The following is a 20,974-nucleotide window of genomic DNA, read 5'->3' as shown; positions in this document are numbered from 1 at the left end:
TTCATTTCAACTTCATAAAGTTTTAGTCTTTTTTCATCACGTGTAAAATTGATTATCTTTGAAAGATGTTACAAGAGATAAAATTTCTATAATTAATATTTTCATGCTACTACATGTCTACTCATGACATATATAGCCTTTCAAAAAATTCTAAATTAGAATTAAAAAATTTATATCACCTTAATTCAACGGACAATTAATTATATATATAGTTGATTTTATGGTATGCAGTCTTAAAATGAACTTCATTTTATATATTTAAATCGGAACTAAGCTAATTGACTTAGCTTCTCTGTTTTCTTTTTTCTTTTTTCTTTTTTTTATATATAGACAAAAAAAAACGTTTCATGTGTATTGTGAAAATTTTAAAATTTTTTTCCTTCCCTATGCTTACAATAATAAAATAATCTCCCGGCATACATATATATAGAGGGTGGGACAGGAAAAGTATTTGGTCACCTTTGGGATCATTTATAAAAAAAAAAAAACTAAAGATAGTAAAAACACAAGTATGTTTAAATCACATGCATAATTACAATTGCTAATTCAAGCACTAAGTTACTTTCTAATGTAACCAAAGTTGATTAGTGATGATAAAAGGTATTATCTCCTCATGACGACTATGGGATTTACATATATATTGTTCAATTCATGCCAAAATAATTGGGTAGGGTCGCTCTCAAAAGGTCATGGCTCTCGTGTGGCATTGATTTTCATTCTCATTTCTCTTTTGTACTTGTTATATATATTTGATGCAAAGAAAGACCAAAAAGAGTGTGAGACCCACACATACATACCCTTCCCTTCTCTCACCCTTTGATCTATCTATCCATAGCCGATGATAAAAGCACTCCATAATAATCATACAACTTTCATTAACATACATGCATCCCCCTTTTTAATTTATTCAACTTTATTATATAAGACTTGGACACTTTCACTCTCACTCAATGCGCACGCCCATGTAATCCATTACCCCACCCATCCAATTGCGATCACATACATATATATCCTATTATTATTATATTTTTATTCATATCCTATCAACGAAATGAATTTAATTTTAAATATTGACGGTACAAAGTGTTTTATGTAATTATTTAATTAAAATGATATATTTATATAATTTTTAAATAATAAATTTAAAAATTAATTACTTTTAGATGATATGATTATATAAGAAAAATATATAAGTAAACTCTTTTGCATTATTAGTACAGGAAAATTTAATTCTAATAAAGTTATCAAATTATTAGATTAATAATAAATAAGACTTTAAATAAATATATATTCAACTTTTATTAATTAATAAAACATAGTGAAACAAATAATCTCTTTCAATCTACAACTTAATTTGGTAAAGTTTTTCCAGAAGTATTTGTAGAGTTGTATTTTTTAAAAATATAAATACTTTATTTTGTATTTTTTAAATAAAAAAATTAATTATATGTGTTTGCAATTTTTAAAATAAAGAAGTCTTTTTAAAAGTATTTTAAAAAGTATTTTTTTTAAATAAAAATACTATATACATAAAAAATTAATCACTAAACTAATCATTATATATTGATATTTATATTTATATATATTATTTAACTACTGATATTCAATGTATATTTTATATCCTAATATATATATATATATAATTAATTTTATAGCTAATAAATATCAAAATTATTATTATATTTATATCTATTAAGGTCTATTAAATTTTAAAATTATTTTACTAAATATAATTATTATTTATACTTATTAAAAATTATTTTTAATTTAATTTATTAAATATAAATACTATAACTTTTAAAATATCATTTTTAATTAAATTACTTTATAAACGTAAAAGTTTTACCAAATGGCCTTTAAATCCATCACCATGTTCCCTTCCCTTCTCTACCCACAATGATCACTTAGCTAAGCTATCTTCATCCACTTATTACACTTAAATATTCAAGGAATAACTTTTTCCACATATTTAATTATTTCAGACTTGTTATCGTAGAATAAAATCTAGTTTTATTGTAATTTTATGATAATGAAATGATGAATTTAACTGAAGAACATTTCTGTGCTTCTAATAAGTAAGGTATACTTGGCCCCGCATAGTCCTTTCAAGTGGGACCCTCCAACACTTCAATTATTTTTATGCGCGTGCTTGTGCACGTGTGGTGTCTTCTCTCTCTTTCTCTCACATTGATCATTCTTTTCCCCTATTAATTAGCAGAATGCAACACCCATACACAATTACACATACTCACATACTTTCACACACACCCCCACCACGATACCAATTACTCAATTATTACTAGAATTTAAGTTTGATACTGTCAATTTAAAATAATTTTGTATATATATATATATATTTAATTATAAGATATTAATAATTATTTAAAAAAACGAATATAAAAAATAATTATATTAATACAAAATATGACTATTTGCATTTCATCAAAATGTGTTTATCCTTTTACGGTAACTAAGAAATTAAGTACCGAAATGGTTTATAAATATAAGCCTTTGTCACAGTAAATGAAAAATGAACTAAAGTATCCTGTATTATTTTATTTTCATGATAAAATAAATTTGTATTCTTTGCTTATATAATTATATTTGAAAAGTTAGCCAAAAAGAAAAATATATATTTGAACGTAGTATCCAAACACAATCTAAAACATAGCTCAAGTAACCATTAAAATCAGCTTTGTATTTATCTGATTGATTAATTTGGTCTACTGCAAAATAGGTTCCCTAGATTTTCAAAAATATCTGTTCATTAACAGGAGAAATTTATATTAGTGGATTAGTTTAATTAATATGTGTTTGGATTAGAGTTTGTAAACGAAAATTTGTATAAAATTGATTTTATAAATTTAATTTTAAAAAAAAGTGAATTGGTGTTAATGTGATTTATATTTAGTAATTTTATATTAAAATAGATTATAATAAAATAAATTTATATCATTCAAAATTATATTATTTTACGGTTCTTTGACTATAATTTATTTGAAAAAGAATTTAAATTTATGTATTAAAATTTAGTACTTTTTTAGTTATAATTTGTTAGTACTCTTTTTTAATATTCTTTTTGTGTTAATTATATCTTTTAATCAAATTTATATTATAAAAATTAACGATAATAAATAAAATATATACTAATTTAAAAACACATAATAAAAAATATACAAAATCAAATAAAAATATGTATTAATAAAAATAATTAAAAAAATTTATATGAACAATGAATACTAAAAATTCTATCAAAAAATACAATAATATACATAAGTGAACATAAAAAAATTAAACAAAAATATCTATACTATTAACAAGGAAAATAAATAAAAAATTGATTAAAATTAAAACTTAACAAAGTGTACTAATAATAACATTAAAAAAAATATTTATTTGTAAAGTATAATCATGAAAAAAAATTGAAAAACTCTGATGATTGTTTTTGGTATCTCTCATGATAAATGAGATTGAACACAATATTGATAGAATGTTAATTAATTTTTTAATTTATCAATTAAACGCAAAAGTTAAATACAAAAGTTACCATTTGTTACTTCTGGTAAACGGGAGTTCAAACCCATAATCATATTTGCATTTAAATAAAAAATGTTAACCAAATAAAAATTAAGGCGTTTAAAAAGATTGAATGTATTTTTTGTTTTGAACGTGTTTGTCAAATATACCTTTAATCTATCAAACTTAAAAAGATATATTAAAATATATATGATTTTTTATAAAAAAAATTACAGAATTTGAATGTTTTAAATGTATTATAAATAAGTGTATATATTATAAATATTAAATAATTTAAAATATTATATATTAATTTTGGTATATTATGTATTTATATTTTAGGAAACAATAATCTCACATTATTTTTCTCACCCAATACAAGAAGTTGAGACTGATAAACTAACAAAAGTGGAAAGAGGAAGAGTGTGAAGTTCGCCAACGTGTCGGTGACGGAGCAGTCAAATAGAAAAGAAGAAACGGGGCGGATAAATATTATGGCAAGGGGGCCACGTCATCACACTGGACAGAAGCACGTGTTGATCGCAGCCTGAGACCCCGCCACATCATAATCATCACCTTCATCATAATTTTTTTTCAAATAATAATAATTGTTATTTGGGTTTTCTTTTCTTTTGTTGTTTCATGGAACAAGCTCGAACTTTTCTTCCCAATTTTCAGTGCCCATTTATTCATGCAAACCATCGAGTATGGGCCCCATCTTGTGAATCCATCCCTGTTTGGGGTGTAGAGTGTGGACCTCTTTAACTGCAAACGGAGCGAGCTGAGTGTGTAAAGATTTTTCTCTTTTGTTTATTTTATTGTGTTTGTGTTTATAGTTTCATCTGCCAAGTGCCAATTCATTTTTGCTGAAATAAGAAAGAGAAGACAGTCACAAACTGACACCCTGACACCGCTTCACCCTTAACCTTATTCAACAACAACAAACTTTTTCTAAACTTTAGATAAATTAATTTACGTGAAAATATTATTTTTAATAAAAATAAAAATTAATTAGTATTAATTGAAGAAAAATGATAATTCCTTAATATTTTTTAAGTGTGTTTCTACAGTAAATTTAGTTAGTTTAAAATGATAAAATATTTAATAAAAATATTTATCATGTTTTCATGAAAAAAAAAAATTCATATGATTTTGGTTATATTAAGAAACTATTTTATGCAACCTACTAATATTTTAGTTTAAAAAAATTTTGTTTAAAAATAAAATAAACAGTAGTAAATTAGAGTGAGTGTGATCAGGTAACAAGTGTGAGTTTGTGGAAGTTGATAGAATAAAAGAGCAAGTTAAGACGGGGATGTTAAGTAGTGTAGGGATGACTAACCAAAACTGTAAAACCTAGACCAAAGAAAAATGAGTGTAGAATCCACGCAACAATTGCTAGGAGACTGTTTGCAAGTGAATGGAAAATTAAAAAGATCCAATAAATAACTGTAAAAACTGATCATTCTCTATTCTACTGCCATCACGAGGTTTTATATGCCTACTCAATTTCTTTTCTATTTTAGTTACTACCATCGTCAATTTATTCTAGTTTTTTGAAAAATTAGTTATACTCAATTTTGATTATATATTATACTTAAATTGGTTATTTTAGTTATTGTATATTTAAAATATTTTTTATATATTTAAATTTAAAATTATTAATTAAAAAATTAATTAAAAAAACACTCAACATCACAAAAAGAAATTTGTTACAAAAAAATGAATAATAAAAATAAATATAAAAAATATGCATTACGTACTCTTTATAATATCGGGTCTTTTATATAATACCACGTATTTTCTGTTTTATCAAAATGTTTAAAATCATATATTTTATTATTATTATTCAATAAAAATAAAGGTGAATTAATAACATATTAGTACTATTAATTTACTAATGAAAAAGTACTTTGAAGGGAGTATGTTGTATTACAAGTGCACTCAATATATATAATATTCCTTAATTTCATAATAATAGTTTTTAATTTTGGTAGATGATCAATTTTGGTAACACAATTAGTTGTTCAAGGTATAATAGAATAAATAAAAAATTAATTATATTATTTATAAAAAATTAAAATAATTAAAATTTAATATATATACTCTTTTGAGTATTAGGATCATAATTAAAAAGATGAATTAAGATTCTTAGTTATTTAATTTTAATTTTTATATATAAAGTATTAGGATGATAATTAAAAAGATGAATTAAGTTTTTAATTATTTAATTTTAATTTATATATATAAATTTTTCTTCTTTTAAGTATATATATATATATATATATACTTTAAAAAATATAAAAAATTCAATTCTTTTACTTAAAAATTAGATAAATAATTAAAAGAATGAGTTAAGATTTTTAATTATTTAAAAAATTAACTAATTAGATAATTATGAGAAAAAAAGTTAAATGAATGAAAAACTTACAAAGAGAGAGTTAGAAATAATAAAAAAAAAGAAAATTATATTATAATCAATTTTTTATACAAATTTTAGAAAAGAATGAATAATATGAAAATTTCTTTCTTGAAACATTCTTTTACAAAATATATAAATCAACAGAAAAAGCTTTTTAGAAAAAACTTCAAACTTAATTAAAATTCTCAACTCTTACAATTATATGTGAATGAATTTTCTCCAACCTCACACTATATACTATATTATTACACGATGACTAGTATAATTTTTCCTGCGTCATATTTTCAACAAAAAAAATTTATTATAAAACACTCATTAATATAAAATTTTATAAAATAAAACTAAAACAAAAATATAATTAAAGGTAAATGCTTTGGTACATTTGATAAATTTTAAGGAGGATAAGAGGAAAACCAACGGAGATAAAATGATAAAATCAATAATAACGAATTGACTTGACAGGATCCTTAAGTAGGTAGAACAAGTAGGCATGGCAATGCACGCTTGTGTATTTTTATGATGATGTTAACTTAAATGTGTCTTTCTTAGTTAGTCAAAATAATATTACTGCTAGTACTACACTGTTTCCTACTAGAGCTTTACTAGCGCCGGTTTTAAGTAAGCTCAAGCATTAAACATTATTAGTCATTAAATTAGAACACGTAACATTAGTAGTATTATTAATGATTAATGATAGTAAATGTGAGGGATTAGCTACCAATCTGTTACACAAAAGATCAAAAAGTCTGTGAAAATATTATCAATAAAATATTCTCTAATAATCTAAAAGTGTAATAAAAATAATTAATATTGTATTTAATAAATGATTTATTCTTTTAATTTGATTTTTTTATAATATTTAAATAAATATTTAAAAAATATATAAAAAATTTAAAATAAAAATTAATTTTTATATTTTTTATTTATTTAAAAATATATTTATTTATAAATTTTAAAAAAAATTATTTAACATAAAATTATTTAAAATTTTAAGAGTAAAAAATATTATTTTTTTAATAATAATTATAAAAATTTATATCAAAATTTTATTTTTAAAATATATATTTAATTATTTTTATCGTATTTTTAAACTTTTAAAAATAAATTTGTTGCAGTGTTGCTAATATTTTGGAATTTTTTTATCAGCAAACCATCAGTTGTATACTGTAGTTGTGAGTATGTGGAAACAGCAAAGAATGGAAACCACTAAAAAAGAGAAGGTGCGGTGCGGGTGCCGGTGTGGGTGACTGGGTGTGGTAATAAAAAAAAAAAGTGTTAGAGCCAATAATTTTTATGATTTATAATCATCAATAATGATTTTAATAGTATAAGATTGATATGAAATTTTATATAATAATTTATTTTTTTTTTACTGATTATATACTAACTAAAATTTGATAAAATTACTTTTCAAAAAAAATATTGAGACAAGTGAGAGAGAGAGAGAGAGCGTCACATGGCATATGGCATGTGAGCAACAGCTGTGTGTGTCCACTGTCCACTCCTCAACTTGATAAATACCCTTCTCACCATCCTTACTTAGACTTTTGACTCTCTTTCTTTCTCTAATATTCACATCTCAAATCTCCCAACACACACTCTCTCTCTCTTAGACCAGAGCTTCTGGGAGCTCTTTCTCTCGCTAATGGCAGAGCTCAGACCCTAATCCCAGCTACCTAGCTAAGCCCATACACAATACACACAAACTTCCCTCTCTATCTCTCAAGCTCAACAAAAAACATGAAACCTACACACTATACTCGCAACACCTCTCTCTCTGTCTCTCTCTTTGTTTTCCTCATCGGAGTGCTTTCCGTACAAGTGGCAGCGGCATCGTCTTCACCCTCTTCTCCTCCGCGAGACCCAACTCATCAACTCCTCAGCTTCAAAGCCACTCTCCCAAACCCTTCCCTCCTTTCCAACTGGCTCCCCAACACCAACCCATGTTCCTTCACCGGCATCACCTGCACCACTACCGCCGGCGCCGGCGCCTCAGTGACAAGCATAGACCTGTCCTCCGTCCCACTCACCACCAACCTCACCGCCGTGGCAACCTTCCTCCTGCCACTGGACCACCTGCAGGTGCTGTCCCTGAAATCCGCCAACCTTACTGGCCCCATTCCCTCCCCTTCAAACTCGTGCTCCTCCTCCCTAACCACCATAGATCTCTCTCAAAACGCAATCTCAGGCTCCCTAAGCGACATGTCGTTCCTGTCGTCGTGCAACGCGCTCCAATCCCTGAACCTCTCCAACAACCTCCTCGAGTTCCCCGCTAACGGTTCTCCCAAATGGACACTCCGAACCGGTAACTACCTCAAAGTAGTAGACCTCTCCTATAACAAACTCACCGGCCCCAACGTCCTCCCTTGGATCCTCTCCACCGGCTGTACAGGTCTCCGCACGCTCAACCTCAAGTCCAACAAGCTCACCGGGGTAACCGACTTCTCCAGTTGCCGGAGCCTCCAGCATTTAGACCTCTCCTCCAACAACTTCTCCGTCGCCATTCCCTCCCTCGGCGATTGCTCCTCCCTCCAACACCTCGACCTCTCTGCCAACAAGTACTTCGGCGACATTACACGTGTCGTCTCCTCCTGCACCGAACTTGTTTATCTCAACGTCTCCGGTAACCAGTTCTCCGGCCCGGTTCCCTCACTCCCCACTGGTTCGCTCCAGTTTCTTTACCTCTCCGGCAATCACTTTACCGGTCAGATTCCGGTGGCCATGGGGGACGGTCTCTGCTCTACGCTTGTCGAACTCGATCTCTCGTCTAATAACCTCACGGGTCCAGTTCCCGACGAGTTCACGTTGTGCTCGTCTCTCATCTCGTTGGATATATCGTCTAACAGATTTACCGGTGAGTTACCGATTGAGATTTTTGTGAAAATGGAGGGGCTGAGGGAGCTTTCTGTTGGGTTTAACCAGTTCGAAGGGTTGCTCCCAGAGTCATTGACGGAGATGGTGAGTTTAGAATCCTTGGATCTGAGTTCGAACAATTTCTATGGTACAATTCCAAAGTGGCTGTGTCAAGATCCTAGGAATCGTTTGAAGGAACTGTTCCTACAGAATAATCACTTCACGGGTTCTATCCCGTCCACTCTCAGCAACTGTTCCAACCTAGTGGGATTGGATTTGAGCTTCAACTACCTGAATGGAAGTATCCCTTCCACCTTGGGGTCACTCTCCAACCTCCGAGACTTGATCATATGGTTGAACCAGCTGACCGGTGAGATTCCGCAGGAACTGGGTAACATAAAGACGCTGCAGAATTTGATCTTGGACTTCAATGAGTTAACAGGAAGCATCCCTGCCGGTTTAAGCAACTGCACGCAATTGAATTGGATTTCCCTTTCAAACAACAGGCTCACGGGAGAGATCCCTTCCTGGATTGGAAAGCTTTCGAATTTGGCGATCTTGAAGCTTAGCAACAACTCATTCTCCGGCAGCATTCCGCCGGAGCTGGGCGACTGCCACAGCTTGATTTGGTTGGATCTCAACACCAATAAGCTGACGGGAGCAATCCCGCCCGAGCTTTTCAAGCAGTCGGGGAAGATTGCGGTGAATTTCATCAGTGGGAAGACTTATGTTTACATAAAGAATGATGGGAGCAAGGAGTGCCATGGCGCCGGGAACTTGCTGGAGTTCGCGGGGATCAACCAGAAGCAGCTCAACAGGATTTCAACAAGGAACCCCTGCAACTTCACCAGGGTCTATGGAGGTAAGCTTCAGCCAACGTTTAACCATAATGGTTCCATGATCTTCTTGGATATTTCCCACAACATGTTGTCTGGTACTATTCCTAAGGAGATTGGTGTAATGTACTATCTCTACATTCTCAATTTGGGGCATAATAACATTTCTGGTAGCATTCCTCAAGAGCTTGGCAGCATGAAGAACCTCAACATTCTTGATCTCTCCCACAATAGGCTCCAAGGCTCCATTCCACAGAGCTTGACTAGTCTCTCCCTGTTAACAGAGATTGATTTTTCTAACAACTTCTTGGCCGGGTTAATTCCGGAGTCCGGTCAATTCGACACCTTTCCGGCAACAAGATTTCAGAACAATTCTGGTCTCTGTGGAGTGCCTCTTCCTCCCTGCACTGCCGACTCAGGTCTCGGTGGTGCTCAGAATCAGAAGTCTAATAACAAGAAGCAGGCGTCTCTTGCAGGGAGTGTGGCCATGGGCTTGCTATTCTCCCTCTTCTGCATATTTGGTCTGATGATTATTGCCATTGAGGCTAGGAAGAGGAGGAAGAAAAAGGAAGCGGCGCTCGAGGCCTATGTGGAAGGAAATTCGCATTCCGGCACTGCCAATGGTGGCTGGAAATTGACCAGTGCCCGGGAAGCTCTGAGTATAAACCTCGCCACATTCGAGAAGCCTCTAAGGAAGCTTACATTTGGAGATCTTCTCGAAGCCACCAACGGGTTCCACAATGATAGTCTTATTGGCTCTGGAGGGTTTGGTGATGTGTATAAGGCTCAGTTGAAGGATGGAAGCCTTGTTGCCATCAAGAAACTGATTCATGTAAGTGGACAAGGAGATAGAGAATTCACTGCTGAAATGGAAACCATTGGGAAAATCAAGCACAGGAACCTTGTTCCTCTTCTTGGATACTGCAAGGTTGGGGAAGAAAGGCTCTTGGTATATGACTACATGAAATATGGAAGCCTTGAAGATGTTCTGCACGATCAGAAGAAAGCCGGCATCAAGTTGAATTGGGCAGTGAGGAGAAAAATCGCAATTGGCGCGGCTAGGGGATTGGCTTTCCTTCACCACAATTGCATCCCTCACATCATTCATAGAGACATGAAGTCAAGCAATGTGTTGCTAGATGAGAATCTCGAAGCAAGAGTCTCCGATTTCGGAATGGCAAGACTAATGAGTGCAATGGATACACATTTGAGTGTTAGCACACTGGCAGGGACACCGGGTTATGTGCCTCCAGAGTACTATCAAAGCTTTAGATGCTCAACTAAAGGTGATGTCTATAGTTATGGCGTGGTTTTGTTGGAGCTTCTAACAGGGAAAAGGCCAACAGATTCAGCTGATTTTGGTGATAATAATCTTGTGGGGTGGGTGAAACAGCATGCAAAGTTGAAGATAAGTGATGTTTTTGACCCTGAGTTGATGAAGGAAGAGCCAAGCCTAGAGATTGAGCTTCTTCAGCACTTGAAGGTTGCATGTGCTTGTTTGGATGATAGGCCTTGGAGAAGACCAACAATGATTCAGGTCATGGCGATGTTCAAGGAGATTCAAGCAGGTTCAGGGGTTGATTCACAGTCCACAATAGTCACAGATGATGAAAGTTTCAGTACAATTGAAATGGTAGAAATGAGCATTAAAGAAGCACCATGAGAATTGGATTGTATTAGGCACTAGGCAAGGCAGCAAAAACAAGATTCTGGAGTCTTTAATCTTTTATCTTTGTTGGAACAAACAAAAGGAAAGAAGAAAGAAAGAAGCAGGAGATGATGATGAGGATGATACCACAGAACTCAGCCCCTTCAAAAGTTTTTCCTTTTCCTTCTTCTTAACCTCATTCAATTCATTTTCAGATAATAGACTTGGATTTTCTGGGATCTTTTGATGTATGTAGTCTCGTTATTTTTTATACGTATAAACAGTTGTTTAACTTGTATATAAACATTTTCAGTTGTTACCTGTTATTACCACCTATGTTTCTTTCTTTCTTTTCTTTCTATTTTGCAAGTACTTTCTCAATTCTTATTCGGATATAAACCCTGAAAAAGGTTTCTGTTTGAATCTGAGACATCAGTGAGTGATGGTGACTAAGTGGAGGATCTTTTGGCCCTTTCTTTTAGCCTCTGTTCGTTTTGTTTTTCCCCTATTTGATCAAAACCAAATTTTGCTCCAATATGAGATTACATAACATTTCTTTAAAATGAACATACATAACATCATTTTTCTTAATGGCGAAAATTCATTCCCTGCGCTTTTCAAATATTATTCTGACCCTTCTGACGCTTCTTGTTTTGTTTGCTAGTTAAAGGACTCTATAGGGAAAAAGCATCACTCTATGCTAATTAACAGTAATAGTAATCTTCTTGAGTTCGATTAAATAATTTTGGCCTAACTAATTTCACGCATCTTAGGAGTCAACATTATAGGCTGTCCATATTTATTGTAGCATCTATCTGCGTGCTACTAGTACTATACAACTGTTACTTTCACATCATTTTTTTTTTCATTCGTGAATTTTCTTCACTCCAAAACAAAAAGAACAGGTAGATTAGATATGCCAATTGAATTTAGAAATTGCTGCTACGAAGGTCATTCGGTTTAGCCATCCGTGTCTTTCTTTTAAGCGTGCACGTTTCTTGGATCAACCCCAAAATTAAATGCTAGATAACCCCTGCTTTTTGCAACTTGAGAGAAAATTACAAAAGATATTCTTTTATTTTTTAAACTAAAATATACTCCCAAGTTATGCCGCATCGGCAATAATTTGATAAATGTAATTATAAATTAACAAGATATCGTAAAATAAGCCACTCAAGTATTTCTTAAAAGAAAAAAGATTAGAACCAAAAAGTAAGTTATGAAAAGATGAAAGCATGAGAGTGCTGGACCAAACCTTGACCTATGCAAACAGAATGCTGTGGTAATTATTGTCATAGGATTTTTGGATGATTAATTTGTTAACAGTTCGGACCACAATAACATAATAACAACAGATTAAGAAGCTCACAACTTCCCCACACTTACTACAGTATCCAGTAGTACCAACAACACTTATGAGGGTTGAAAAAAAGGGTCCCAAGAGTCATAATTGCAAACCTTTTACACACGAATTTAGTATTTTTCATAATAATTACCAAGAATCTCCAACTCATGAGTAATTTCTCATTTCTGATTAACAAAATAAAAAATAAAAGAAGTAAATGAATACATTTTGTCTGTTGTTTCCATGAATGTCGTGCAATGCACGTGATATTGATCATAGATGCGGTAAAATAATTACTTTCTCTGTGACTGGGACAATGTGCCCCTCTAGTGGCCATCTACTAATATACACATCAACATACAAATAAATAAAAATTCAACTGCAAAGTATGGTATCCAGTAGTAGACGAAGACAAATATTTTAAATAAATTACCCGTACTAATAATATGTATATAACAAGGGTTCTCATTCCGTTTAAATGTATATATCAAGGTTACATGTGCACTTTAACTTTTTGTGTGTGTCCCTTTGCATGAGAGGGAAAAACATTTATTTATGATATTTCCTTTATCAATGTAAACACTTTGAAATATGAATTGGGGGGGGACACATTTGGATAAGAAAAGAGAGTTTTGAACACAATTCTTTGATTTGAATATACATAGTGATGAAATTAAAATAGCAAAGAATCTGGAGGAAACAATGTAGTAGCATTTAATATGTACATGTATATAGTAATTTTGAAGCACAAAGGAAACCTCCTCCTAGTTGCTATATTAAATACTCATCACCCATTATATTATCAGTGGTACTTTCATAGCTCAGAGACTCAGACTTAATAGTTTGCGCATAATTAATGTTGCTTTTTGTTTTCCTCTTTCTTTATAATTTCTTTCTATTTTTATTTTATTTGTGTTCATCTGCTGTCTGTTTCTTGTTCCATTGTCTGGGTTACACATCTCTGAAAGAGTTGGAAACACTTTTAGTCCCTCTAATCTGTCACTAGATTTAAATATATAATTGAGTTTTGCTAATGTTAAGACACATAAATAATAACCTTAATAACCAATATCTTTAGTAAGATTCTTTGTAACTTTCGATGCTTGTGTAGCTATGAAAGCACATACATAGGGCACGGTTAATTAAATTACCCAGCAATTATTATTATTCGGGATATTCCCCTAGGAATCCTGTAAGTAAAGGTATGCTTTTTTAGTTTTGAACCACCCCATATATGATCCACGGTAAGAAATTAAATAAGGGTAAAAGCTAGTGTTCCAAATTCCAATAGTCTTGTTCCTTCAGCAAGTGAAACAACGTAGACAGAACAAAAACGTAGCAAGAAAAATCAATCACGGAAAGTAGTTATGCCCCTTTTGAAAATATGAAAAGAAAAAAGGACAGGGAATCGTATGATATTGATCCGTGGAATATAATTGGAAGTAGTTGCTATATAGTTGGATCAACACAACGAAAGCATATGTTATTGAAGTGTGACAGGCGCATATGGAATTATGGGGTGGTTTGACCCAAAAGTAAATATAGAATTTGATTCGACGAAATTAAAGTATTAGAACTTAGAAGAAACAGCAGCCGGTAGCATTATAATTAGATGACATGGTTGAGAAGTTTATTCATTCGTTTAATTAAATGTCAGAAATAAAATTTTTTTATATATACAATAATTTATTAATTAATAAAAAAATTTTAAATAAAATTTAAATTCCTGACGAATTAAATTTTAATTTGTTAGACTATAGAATATGATAGATTAAAAAAGACATAATTAAATAAAAGAATATATATATAACAAAATATTAAAGGTTTAAACTACATTTTAAATATAAAAAAATCTTAAAACTTTTGACCTAACTATCTTGATATTGAGGTGGCTATAAATGAAAAAGATTAGTTTTGAGGTTTGACGAAAAATACCCTTAAAAAAAAAAAAAAAGAAAACTAGCAGGTTTAAAGCAAGAAGTTGAAATAGGAAGGGTGGTTGTGCTGATTGGAAGATTGGTGTGGTTGTGAGAGCTATCAGAATTCAGAAACACACGCGCTTGTTAAATATTTGACACGTGGGCCAATGGGCCAACTAGATATGTCGGAAAACGAAGCATACAGCCTTACAAGTTACAACCTCGCCTTTGCAATACCATGCAGTCGCTTTTCGGGTCCCACCTTATATCTATGGAAAGAATTTCAAATATTCTAAAAACAGTTATTCTAGTGATGTTAGTCCATAATTTTAATTATAAAAAATATATATGATATATATTAATTGAAATTAATAATTAAAATTATTTAAAATATTAATATTTTAAAATATTTATATGTATATATTGATTTTAATTTTATAAATTATTTTTAAAATTTAAACAAAATTAGATTTACTAATTTTAATAAAAAATATTGAGTATTAACGGAAAGAAAGGAAACTAAAAGTGTACAACTCATTTCATAAATAAAAGAATTATTATAAATTGCTTATTATTCGAATAAACTAAATACCATTTTCAGTTTTTTTTTGTTTATGTGTATTTTTTGTTGAGAAAATATTTTCATGCACTAAGATTCATTCCATAATACAGTCTTCAGTTTGTAGTCAACAGATATTTATCAACACATATTTGACAGGCAAAAGTAAATTAAACAACACCTTAAAATAATTTTTTTTACAGTGAGAAGTGTGACATGAGAAATAAAAAAGAAAATGAAAAGAGGAGAGAGAAGAGAAAAGAGAGAGGGGGGGGTCCAAAACTGAAGAACAAGGATATGTCGACAAAATGCAATGGTACAGTGTAGTACCAGAAGAAGGGAAGGGTGTGAATTTACAGATTGTTTTATGATTTTAATTTTTAAGTGTTAAAAATAAAATTCTTTATAATTTTATAATTTATATAATTGAAGAAATTAACTAAATTAATATATTTTTATAAATATATTTAGTAAGTGTTTAATTTTCAATTAACGTTTTACATCTTCAATTATTGATAAAAATTATTAAACTGAAGAATAAATATAATTAATTTGTAATATTTTAAAAATTAATTAAATTAAAAAAATTTTTAAAAATAAATTTAAAAAATAATGAAATCTGATGCATATCAAGCCACATATGTCACGGCTAAATATTAGGAATTATTAGAAAACAAATTTCTTTCAGTTTTTAGTTGATTTGGTGTATCCCGTTTTATTAGCTGTAAATATCTTGCATTACCATAATTAGGAAATCAGGTAGCTAATTGTTAGGTAGAGTACTGTATATATAATTGATATGCTATTCAATAAAACACAAGGCAATTTGGCATGGTATCAGAGCTAAGTTGGCTCTGATAATCATCACACAAAAGAAACCTCCGCCGCTGAAATGGCTGGAGTAGGTGTGACTCCTCCAAAAAGAGAGGATTCAAAAAAGGACGAAGATGGATCCAACAAAGGACCATCGCCTTATGATCTGAGCGTTAGCGACAATCCTGGAAACGTAATCACACAAGTGCAATTACGAGGAGAGAACTACGAAGAATGGGCTCGAGCTGTGAAGGTGTCGCTACGTGCTAGGAGAAAATGGGGGTTTCTAGATGGAACTCACAAGAAGCCACAAGAAGGGGCATCTGAAATGGAGGATTGGTGGACGGTTCAATCCATGCTTGTCTCATGGGTGATGAATACGATTGAGCCACGGCTGCGCTCCACCATCTCATACGCTGAAGATGCAAAGGATCTCTGGGAAGAAATCAAGGAGCGATTTTCCATCGTGAATGGTCCTAGAATTCAACAATTGAAAGCTGAACTTGCCGAGTGCAAACAACAAGGACTGGCTATGGTGGAATACTATGGAAAACTGAAGACTCTTTGGGATGAGTTGGCAAACCATGAACCAGTGCTTAGATGCTCTTGCGGAGGCTGCAAGTGTGACATTGGGTCACGATTAGATAAGAGAAGGGAAGAAGAAAAGGTGCATCAATTTCTAATGGGGTTAGAAGACGTAAGCTATAGCACAGTGCGATCTAATATTCTCGCAACGGATCCTCTACCTTCTCTCAACAGGGTGTATGCAACTTTGGTACAGGAAGAGAGAATGAAGATGATCAGCAGAACCAAGGAAGACAAAGGAAGCTTAATGGGACTGGCAGTACACACTGGGTACAAGCTGTCCTTGTTGGGTCTGTATGTGGAGATTCACCTCCCCCAACAACAACAATGGACTCGTCATTGGAATTAGTCTGAGGAAGGACCTCCTTGTGATCAAGTGTGGACTTATTATTAACGGGCTCCAAAAATTTCTCCTCATGCACTAAAGAAGTGGAAACCAAATTTTCTTGGGCCAAACACGCAAACGGGAACTCGGTTTCTACAAATTTGACATCACGAGATATAAAGAAAATATTTCTTTCCATATCATAAAGTTTCCATCCTTTCTTTCCAAATGGGTATCCCACAAATGTGCATGTACGAGTTCGGCTGGCAAATTTATCACCCATGGTTTGTTGATTGTGCGCATAACACAATGAGCCAAAAACTCTAAGATGATTATAGTCAGGTGGTTTTCCATGTATCATTTCAAAAGGAGTTTTCCCGTTAAGAACAGATGATGGTGTTAGGTTGATCAAGTGTCCCGCAGATAAAACACATTCTCCCCAGAATCGAATGGGCAAAGATCCTTGAAATCTCAGTGCACGAGCTACATTAAGGATATGTCTATGTTTTCTCTCCACCCTTCCATTTTGTTGGGGTGTCCCAGCGCAAGATGTTTGATGAACAATTCCATGCTGCAAAAAATATGGACGCATACAGATGAACTCGGTCCCATTATCACTGCGTACTTCTTTGACTTGTTTATTAAACTGTCTTTCAATAAGAGCAAAGAAATTAATCATCACACTTGACACTTCCCGCTTTTCACACAACAAATAGATCCAAACTGCTCTTGAATAATCATCAACAATTGTTAAAAAATAAGATGCTCCGCAAGAAGAGGGGGTACGATAAGGTCCCCATAAATCACAATGTATTAAATCAAAAGGATGTGTTGCATGAAAATCACTTGATGGAAATTTATCTCGTGTTTGTTTAGATTTTTCACAAACTTCACATAATTTATTATTCTCTTCAGATTTACAACCACCATTCAAATTCGGCAACATTTGTACCACTTTATAGGAAGGATGTCCCATTCGCTTGTGCCAAAGATCAATACTACTCTTCTCTTGGGTTTGACATGCTGTGAATTTGCGAACACCACGGTACATGTAGAGCCCATCTCTTTGTTCACCCGCTCCAATCAGCATCCTCGAAATGAGGTCCTGCATAGCACAAAGCTCATGAGTAAATAGTACAGTACAATTTGCATCCTTTGTTAATTGTGATACTGAAATCAAATTGCATCTTAGTTTTGGCACATATAAAACATTGGTCAATTTAAGTCCTCCATCAAGAGTCACCGTTCCCTTTGTATTAGCAAGAACTTCTTCTCCGTTTGGTAGCCCCACCGTGCATCCTTCAATACGCTCTAGACCCCTTAGATCTCTTGAATTCCCTGTCATATGGTTAGAGGCTCCACTATCTATAATCCACACAACATATCCTTCCTTACCAGTCATGCTTTCAGTTCTACTTCCGTTGTTGCCATTTAGCATCTCTAACAGCGTCTGCCATTGTTTTTGGCTAAGTCCAGTCACTGCGCTTCCTCCTATTTCTTCTTCATGGTTACTTGATTTTTCTGTTGTGGCTTGTGCTGTGTTGGCACGTATGACAGCCCCCCCTCGCAAGCGTCCTCCCTGCTTATGCGAGGTCTTGGTGTTGCTTCCCTTTTCGTCTCGAGATCGATCTCCCCACCATTCCGGATACCCAATCAGTTGAAAGCACCCCTTGATCTCGTGTCCTGTTCTTCCGCAGTGAGAACATATGAGTGGCTTTATTTCATTTCGGCTTTTGTGCTTGTACCCAGTGTGTACTGCCAGTCCCATTAAGCTTCCTTTGTCTTCCTTGGTTCTGCTGATCATCTTCATTCTCTCTTCCTGTACCAAAGTTGCATACACCCTGTTGAGAGAAGGTAGAGGATCCGTTGCGAGAATATTAGATCGCACTGTGCTATAGCTTACGTCTTCTAACCCCATTAGAAATTGATGCACCTTTTCTTCTTCCCTTCTCTTATCTAATCGTGACCCAATGTCACACTTGCAGCCTCCGCAAGAGCATCTAAGCACTCCTGGCATGGTGTGCAAACTTCAAAAATCCCTCTACGGACTCCGCCAAGCTCCGCGCTGCTGGTTCTCTAAACTTTCTGTTGCCCTCCTTCAATACGGGTTTCAGCAGTGTGCCTCCGATCACTCATTGTTTGTCTCTCGTCATCACAATATTCAACTTGTGGTGCTCGTTTATGTTGATGACCTTATCGTGGCTGGTAATAATTCTCTTGCTATTCGCCAGTTCAAGGACTACTTAAATCAATGCTTCCACATGAAAGACTTGGGGAAACTAAAATACTTTCTAGGGGTGGAAGTGGCTCGCTCTCCTACTGGCATTTTTCTTAACCAACGCAAATACGTGTTAGATATTATCATGGAGACTGGCATGCTTGGCTCTCGGCCTGTGTCTACACCTATTGAAGAAAATCATCGTCTTGCATTGGCTGAAGGACCTTTGCTCTCTGATGCAGCCCAGTATCGTCGTTTGGTTGGTCGTCTCATTTATTTGTGCTTCACTCGCCCGGAACTCTCATACAGTGTTCACATTCTTTCTCAGTTCATGCACCAGCCTCATGAAGAACACTGGCAGGCTGCCTTACGAGTTGTTCGCTATCTAAAAGGCCGGCCTGGGCAAGGTGTTTTATTGCGCCGGGAAAACGATTTTACCTTGCATGCTTGGTGTGATTCTGATTGGGCGGGTTGCCCTCTTACTCGTCGGTCTCTCACTGGCTGGGTTATTCTCCTTGGCAACTCACCAATTTCATGGAAAACAAAGAAACAGCATACAGTGTCACGGTCCTCTGCAGAAGCCGAGTATCGCTCCATGGCTAATACCACTTGTGAACTCAAATGGTTAAAGGAACTGCTCTTGAGTCTCGGGATCTCCCACACACAACCCATACCTCTCTCATGCGATAGCCAGGCAGCACTTCATATTGCTAAGAACCCTGTTTTTCATGAGCGTACTAAGCATATTGAGGTTGATTGTCATCTTGTTCGTGATGCTGTCATCCAGGGCCTCATCCTTCCCTCCTATGTCCCAACAAAATCTCAGGTTGCCGATATCTTGACTAAAGCTCTGAGCTCCCATTCATTCGCATCAATGTTGGACAAGTTGGGCATTAGTAACTTACATGCCCCAACTTGAGGGGGGGTAATGAAATCTGATGCATATCAAGCCACATATGTCACGGCTAAATATTAGGAATTATTAGAAAACAAATTCCTTTCAGTTTTTAGTTGATTTGGTGTATCCCGTTTTATTAGCTGTAAATATCTTGCATTACCATAATTAGAAAATCAGGTAGCTAATTGTTAGGTAGAGTACTGTATATATAATTGATATGCTATTCAATAAAACACAAGGCAATTTGGCAAAAAACCTCCTATTTTTTAAAAATTAATTTAATTATTAATCCTTCAGAGTTTTCATCTGCATATATAAAACTGAAATTGCAAGGATGGAATAAAATCATATGGCAATTTTGATAAAAAAAATTTTTAAGATTTATTTATTTATATTTTTTATAGAAATATTTGATAATTAAAAAAAATTAGTTAAAAAGTAAAAATAGTCAAAATTTACCTTATTTAATATTTATTAATTATTATAATAATTAATGAATACTAAATAAAATAAATTCTGACTATTTTTTTTATTTCTCTTATAAAATTATTGGTTGAAAATCGTTATATATAAATCTCTATCTTAGTTTGTCTTATACATTTTTTTTCCTTTTTTTTCTTTGCCCTTTCCATTTTTGTTCTTGCCAAATGCCTATCCCCTTACGTTCAGGTAGCTAGAGAGCCTACAGGGACAATCTTCATGTAAAATTATAGAAAGATTGTTGCCTAATCTGTCAACAGTGTAATGTAATTAAATTGATTAAAATGCATTTTGGTAGAATTTATGCCCAAATAAAGATAGATTCGGAAATTTTAATATAAAGGGATCCAATTTTAGATGAATTTTTTTATTAATTTTTATTAGATTTTCTATTCTATAAAAATAATTAATATATAATTATTTGAATTAATTTTTTAAAAAAATTATTAATATAAATTATAAGTTATAAAATTTTTTTTATAATTTTATTTTTAATATCACAGTTATATAAAAAAAGAATATCAATAGAATATTATAAATTTATAAAATATTAATAA

General features: G+C 32.9%; 2 protein-coding genes across 2 annotated transcripts; both read left to right on the top strand.

Moving 5' to 3' along the window:
* The first annotated feature begins 7,448 nt into the window (after positions 1-7,448).
* On the top strand, positions 7,449-11,601 carry LOC112783810 (brassinosteroid LRR receptor kinase). The gene has a single exon (XM_025826884.3). The coding sequence runs from the start codon at positions 7,679-7,681 to the stop codon at positions 11,288-11,290; it is 3,612 nt and encodes a 1,203-aa protein (XP_025682669.1). The 5' UTR covers positions 7,449-7,678; the 3' UTR covers positions 11,291-11,601.
* A 4,389-nt stretch (positions 11,602-15,990) lies between these two features.
* Positions 15,991-16,705, top strand: LOC140183141 (uncharacterized). Its single transcript, XM_072231162.1, has 2 exons — positions 15,991-16,598; positions 16,693-16,705. Exons 1-2 carry the CDS (start codon positions 15,991-15,993, stop codon positions 16,703-16,705), a joined length of 621 nt encoding a protein of 206 aa, XP_072087263.1.
* The last annotated feature ends 4,269 nt before the right edge of the window (positions 16,706-20,974 follow it).

The sequence above is a fragment of the Arachis hypogaea genome, chromosome 20 (genome assembly GCF_003086295.3).
Source record: "Arachis hypogaea cultivar Tifrunner chromosome 20, arahy.Tifrunner.gnm2.J5K5, whole genome shotgun sequence".
Lineage (NCBI taxonomy): Eukaryota > Viridiplantae > Streptophyta > Magnoliopsida > Fabales > Fabaceae > Arachis > Arachis hypogaea.
Note: the sequence above shows the minus strand (reverse complement) of the source record. Positions and strands in the feature narration are given on the sequence as shown.

Excerpts from the sequence above, each read along its gene's own strand:
- LOC112783810 (XM_025826884.3), top strand. The coding sequence starts at position 7,679 with ATGAAACCTACACACTATACTCGCAACACCTCTCTCTCTGTCTCTCTC.
- LOC140183141 (XM_072231162.1), top strand. The coding sequence starts at position 15,991 with ATGGCTGGAGTAGGTGTGACTCCTCCAAAAAGAGAGGATTCAAAAAAG.